General features: G+C 55.9%; 1 protein-coding gene across 1 annotated transcript in view; it reads left to right on the top strand.

The window, feature by feature from the left end:
- The window catches only part of flvcr2b (FLVCR choline and putative heme transporter 2b), a 27,245-nt gene that overhangs the window by 12,950 nt on the left and 7,781 nt on the right, over positions 1-6,514 (top strand). Inside the window, exon 9 of the mRNA XM_019885052.1 lies at positions 3,790-3,963. Within this exon, the coding sequence (XP_019740611.1) occupies positions 3,790-3,963 (174 nt within the window). The remainder of the gene's footprint in view (positions 1-3,789; positions 3,964-6,514) is intronic.

Genomic DNA, 6,514 nt, shown 5'->3' with positions numbered 1-6,514 from the left:
GCAATAAATGTCCGGGCATCATTTATTTTAATTCATCCCCCGCCACCACCGACCGGGCACCCGGTCGGCGCTCCCGGCGCCGCAGATGAAATGGACGGCTAACCTTGCGCGACAAGGACGCGCGTGCCGTCTGCCGTCAGCCGCGGACTTATTCGCCATTCTCGTGACGTCGAGGAGGAGAGGCCGAGATGATGAAGGGAAATAGTCTGGCATGCAAATCGCCGCCGCCATGTCCGATGAGGAGGCAGGCGGGCGGGCTGACGCTGGCCCCCCAGAAAACTCTCGCGATTGATTTGGCTGAGCGAGGCATCTCACGAGACCACTTTAGGAGCGCCGCGATGAAAGCGCAGAGCGACCGCGGGTGTTTCGTTTCCGACGTCGTCTCAACATCAAAAGATTTGTTTTCATCTTTGATTTCCCCCTTTCTTGATCCATTCAAATGATCCCAATTTTGTGCAATAAATTCTGGTGGCTCATCCCCAAATGACCGGATCTGCTCGTCACGTTTCTTCCCTCCCACGACGTCGCGGTGTATTTGACCTTTTTTTCCCGATGCCCATGTATTTTTTTAATCATGGAGGTTCCCCGCCGGGGTCGATTGACCCCAAAGGCCGAGTCTTGTGTTCCTCTCTTTGCGGGGAAGGTTCACGCGGGGCCGTTTGTGTACGGATAAGACGCCTGCCGGAGCGAGTGTGACGCGTCGGAGGCCCAGATGAGTGCGGAGGGTCCCCGGGGTCCGGCTTGTCACTCCATTTCCTAAATTGACAGCGGGAGAAACTGGATTCCGGCGAACGTGATAAACGAGGCGGCGGCGGAGAGAGAGAGAGAGAGAGAGAGGTGGGAGTGATGAATGGCGGAGGCCGCCCAGGAATCGGGGCAGATGAAAGCGGCTGAAAAATGACTGGCAGCTCATTATGCCGAGAGAAGCGCACACCTCGCTCCGCTCTCGTCGCTTCTCGCAAGAGTCTCGGGACACCGTCCGCCGTTGATTGAAAATTGAAACCGAGAGAGATGATTTCAAAGCTTTTTGTAGCGGTCAGCGCGAGCAAATGCCACTTGTTGGAAAACCTGCGCGCCGCTCAACATTGAGCGGCAGAGTCCACGTGGGCGTCGACGTCCACGTCCCCAAACGGTTTCCGCCCCGCGCGCCGTTCTTTGACTCTTACTCGGAGGCGCGGCGTCCATGTGAGGAGAATGTCGTCGGCTGATTGTTTCCTCGTATCTGCGTCGTCTTGCAATGCTCGCTCGCTCGCTCGGTCTCGCCCGTTCCCGCGCCTGCTGCCCCCAGGGGCTGGCGGGATGCCGGCGCTCCCCTGGGGCTGTCGCTTTAGCGCGCCGGCGAACGAGGCGCGGCGGCGTCTCTCGCCGTGCTTGATGGCGCGAGAATGGAAAGACTGTCTGCCTAAGTGGGGAGAGGCATTGAGGGACTTTGGGGCCCCGACAAATACAAATATTTTAATAACAAACACTTGACGGATGGGTTTCTCCCCACTCTCGCAGTAACGACACCCTGACTTATTCTTTCACGGCGCGCAGCACTTAGTCTGCCTCCTTTTTGACTGCCAGCCCTTTTGGCGGCGTGCGACCCAAGATTTTTTTTTTCCTTCTTCCCTCCGCCGTCCTTTGGAGAAGTGTCGTTAATCAAAAAGTCAAAGTCACCTCACATCTCGCATTAGAAAGAGGCCCGTTGAGCTGCGGCCGAAATTGCGCCTGACCCCTCTTTTGGCCCCGGCACTTATTCAATATCAGCCCGCGCGGCCATCGGGGGGGTGGGGGTGGGGGGGCTGAAACGACTCCATCGGGGAGGCCCGTTGAGCTGCGGCCGGAATTGCGCCTGACCCCTCTTTTGGCCCCGGCACTTATTCAATATCAGCCCGCGGGGGGGGGGGGGGGGGGGGGGGGGGGGGGCTGAAACGACTCCATCGGGGCAGGTTGCGAGAAAAAAAAAAAGTGGCAATGTCAACTCGTCATCTCTTGGGTTTCGCCGAGCTTTCTAATGTCCCGCTGTGGCTGACTTCGAGCTGCGTGTGTGCCGGAAATGGAAATGATACGGAGCTTTTACTCCCGGCAAGAAGGACCAAAATAACCCCCCCCCTCCACGCTTTCTTTTCCGGCCTTGACGGATCCGCTCATCGCTCATCCTTATACGCCCTCCTGAGCAACATGTCATCAATACCAGTTTGGTGGTAAAAAATGCCAACGCTGCGCCCAAGCAAATGCTCGCAGGTCGACTAAAAAACGCGATTCTTCCGAATAGTGCGTCTGGCGAGCACGAATGAAGCGGCGCGATCCGACGCTCTCTCGATGGCGCGCGGACCTGTCGCCTATTTCGGCAACGGGTGAAATTTCACCGGGTCTCGGAACAAGACGGCGACGACGGCGCCCTGGAGAAAAAGTTTGTCGGAAACCGGCCGAGCGAAGCGTCTCTCGGGCGCGTCCGTGCTCGACAGCGGCGTCGGCGATGCGCTCGTCAAACAAGACGAGGTCCGCGCGCGCCTGCCCGGATTCTGCCGGATGAGCTTCTTATCCGGCAGCCAATTGAACAGAAAGGCCCACGGGGGGGTCTCAACGGGGGCTGTGGGGAGGGAGGAGGAGGATGCGCGCGCACATGCGCACGCACGCACGCTCGCTCTAATTGCCACTGACCTCTGCGGCGTCCCCACGACGGCTGTTTTCGGAGTTGATAGAAAAATCGATGCGCTTTGTGGCAGGGAAGAAGCGCCCCCGTGAAGAATTGAAACAAGAAAAAGCGGCGCTCACTCGGTAGCGACGTGGCCGTGACTAAGTGTCCTTTGCCGCTGGAATGCGACGGCAGACGAGACAGAAGAAGAAGGCGGGGCACTTTGCTGCGGGAGAAAAAAGGCACTTTCGAAGGCTCGATATGTGACGCAACCTTGCCGTTGCTATGTGTCCATTTTCACCGACGGGCGTCTCTCAATCCCGCTCGCCCGCCACCTCCTTCGGCGTGGCCGTCGTTTGAATTGGCTCCGTTCCGGTTGCAAAGGCTTCTGGGTATTTCAGTTCTTTTCATTTTGAGCGGTTCACGTCGCATTTGTCATGAAAGCGCCGTCCAAAACTCATTTTGGGATGCACGACGCCCTTTTGGAATCAAATTTGCTCGTGAAAACGGGGACCGTAACCATGGAAATGTTCTTTCGGAGGACAAGGTCAGAGAGAGTGGCATCGGGCCGCTCTCTCCTGCTAGTCTTGAGGCCTTTTTTTTTTTTTTTTTACCCCCGAACAGATGTTGCCATCGCCAGCTGGACACGGCGACCTTGAGGGGAATCTCAATGGGGGGGCGCTTCTTCCTTTGGCGCTCGGTCCAGCGTCTCCCCGTTGGCAAAACGAGGCCCACTGCAGCGGTCTTTGGTCATTTTCCGTGCGTGAGCGTGTCGTTCAAGCTTCAGCGAAAAGGTCGAGCGGGCAACCGGCGGCGGCGAAATTCAACCAGCTGATGGACGAGTGACGGACGATGGGGCGCAACGTGCCTGGAGACGGACGCGGGTCGTCCTCCGAGGGCCCTCAAATGGAGGCGTGTGCTGATGAAAAAAAAACAAGAACTGGAATAGAGGCGGCGCCCAGAGAGCGGCCGCCCGCATCCGCCTCCCAGGATGCGCGTCCGTCGACGCATTTGGCCGGCTGCGCGCTTACCATCTGGGCGCGCCCGGACCGCTCGCTGAGCCTGGCCGCTTTGAATCTGCCCGCCAAGGTCACCGCGAGGCCCGGGCCGCCCCCGTGACACTCGCCAACGCACTGTGTGTGTGTGTGTGTGTGTGTCGTCCATAATAGATAGCAGCTGGCTGCGGTGTACTTGTTCACTTTGCCCGGGGGCAGCGGCGTTCGGCCGTCTTTCCTTGCCTCCGCCGACCTCATGCGCCGTGTTCGTCATAATGCCGGTGCGGATCGAGGAGCCCCGCCCTCTCCCCGGTCGCTGCCCCCTCACTGTCCAAATGGGACAAAAAGGTACCCGGGCATCCAGGGTTCAACCTGTTTTTCTTGAGGGACGCGTGCAGACCCCATCCCAAACCCCCCCCCCCCCAGCCCCCACCGCATTTTTACAGCGGACACGGGGGCTTCCAGTGTGAAGAGAAAGGGTGTTAAAGGTTACACGATGGCGACATTGCGACCGAGGCATCCATCAAAGCTCAAATTTTGGTTTTTGTTCCACCACCTAGCGAGCGAGCGAAAGCATTTTAAATGCAAATGACCTAAATAAGATTTGCGAGCCTGGCAGACCGCTCCCTGTTAATTATCGCACACCGTAGTCAATTAACAGCACTAACGATGGGACACTTAGCGAGCGTTAACCCAATTTCCCACGGCTCAGGAGAGAGCGGCCAGGCGCTTGCTCGGATAGCTCCGCTCGCCACCGTGTGGCGCGCACGCGGCGACAAAGTACAAAACGAAACGGGGAAGTAAGCCGGGCCGTCCGAACTTGCCGTTTGCCGCCGCCCGCCTCCCAAACCACCAATTGGGGGCGTGCGAAATGCAGTGGACTCTTATGCCAGGGTGGCATTACAACGGCCAAGGTGCGTTAGCGGGAGATGCGGCTTTCCGCTTAACGGCATTCTCCTCGGCGGCCGTGACGGCGCGCTCCGATTTAACACTTGTCACTCGGCCTTGGCTGCGAGAGGCATGGGTGACTGACAGGTCGACACCGGTCGGCCGCCCGGGGTGAGCCACACCAAAAGGAGTCTTCCCGCTTCCGCGTGAAAATGGCAAAAGCTTAGTTGGAGAAGGTTGAAGATGATGCAATGTCATATCCTCTTGGATCCTGCTTTTCGCGCCAACCAAAAGTAAAGTTGGCGGCCATTTTTTTCCTCTGCAACAGCCTTTTGCTTGGTTCGCTGCGTGTCCAAAGATTTATCCTCGACTTGCAGCTTGATCTCCTTCTCAAAAAAAAAATAAAAAATAAAAACGTGCCCAGGGATCAATAAACACGTCATTTAGCAACGGCCGGGGGCAGCTAATCAATGGATGTAAACGCGTATGAAATGTACATGACGGGCAGCGGGACTCTGGACTTGGAGAAATGCCCCCGTGCCATTTATCGGCGTCACTATTGACGATTTCAATCGACGGGCTTCCGGCGGCACGCTCCGTCTTCCGCGGCTGCTCTTTCACTCGCTCACTCGCTCACTCGCCCTCCCGCGAGCCGATTGAGGGTCGCGCCAGCAGCTGCCGGTTAAAGTAGCGCGCACGCCTCAAAGGGTTTTTGCCATTGGATGTGGTTTGAAGAAGTGCTGTGGGGGTTTTTGTCTCGCTCGCCTTTGTAAGGCAGTGAATTTTCCGGAAGCGGCCGTCCAACCGGCCGGCCGGCTGCACGCTGTGTTGGGAGTTTGTCTTTTTATTTCAACTCTTTGAGCTCCTGGAAATGGCAGAAACTTTTTTTCAGTGGTGATTGAAATGCACTTCCAGTTATTGCATTTGTTTAAGTTTTTTTTTTTGGGGGGGGGGTGTCACAGCGGCCACCCGCCATGAAGGCGATTGCGTGCCATTAGAATAACAAACGAGTCCTCCTAATGTATATTAATAACGCGACACGGCAGCCGCTAGTCGGAATTCATCAAGCGGATTGAAACGCGGGGCTCCCGTTTTCGCCGGTGCGCCGCGGTCGCAGTCATTTATCGCGCGGCCTTCGCCGCCCGCAAGCGCCGCGTGGCGGTCCCACGATGGCCGCCGCCGGATTTGGGAAGCCCCGCCGAGTCGTCGTACGCTTTGCGGTCGCTATTCATTTCATCCGCCATTCTTAAATGTCGTCTCCGTTTTAGTCCGCTTGCAGTCGCGCTTCTTTTCAGTCAACCGATTTTGCTTTCGTCTGAGTCGATTCGAATGCCGCGGTGAGACTCGGGGGGGGGGGGGGCGCACGGAACGCGTTACTCGAAAGAAGAAAGGAAAAAAACTTGTGGATTTTGCTTCCTGTGATATGTGTGTCCTCATGAAGGCTTCCGCCATTTTTTTTTTTTCATTTTGGCCAAAACACGAGGAACACTTTGGATTTGTTGGTGCGGTTTACTCGGGGTCTCCTCATAGTTCAAAGTTTGTCCTCAAGTATTGAACGTGAGCTTACGCCGCGGCATCGCTGCGCCCAAAATGGAGGAGAACCTCGTTGTTGGCTCAGATTGTCATCGTGTTTCATACCTGTCAACTCATACGGTTTAGCCATAGTTCATACGGATTTTGTGGTGAATCTTATCACGTGGTTCCTAGTTAAAAAACAGCAGAGTATTCATTGCATACTTCGGTAGTGTACAAGCAAGTTCGCCAAGGAAACAAATATATCATTCATATTTCGTGGTTTTTTTTTTTCTGCCGTTATTTTGACATATAAAATGCTTTGGTATGTTATACGGATTTTTTTGCTCTTTATAAGGATTTTTTTTGGTCGTTTATACAGGTTGGCGCTCGGAAAAGTCGACCGGTATGGTGTTTCGTTCCGCCGCGCCTTTAAGAAAAGCCGCCTTCCAAACTCGATCGATTTTTGGCCTACTTTTTGATTAAAGTGACCCCCCCC

This window comes from Hippocampus comes, unplaced genomic scaffold (assembly GCF_001891065.2).
Source record: "Hippocampus comes isolate QL1 unplaced genomic scaffold, H_comes_QL1_v1.1 scaffold144, whole genome shotgun sequence".
Lineage (NCBI taxonomy): Eukaryota > Metazoa > Chordata > Actinopteri > Syngnathiformes > Syngnathidae > Hippocampus > Hippocampus comes.
Note: the sequence above shows the minus strand (reverse complement) of the source record. Positions and strands in the feature narration are given on the sequence as shown.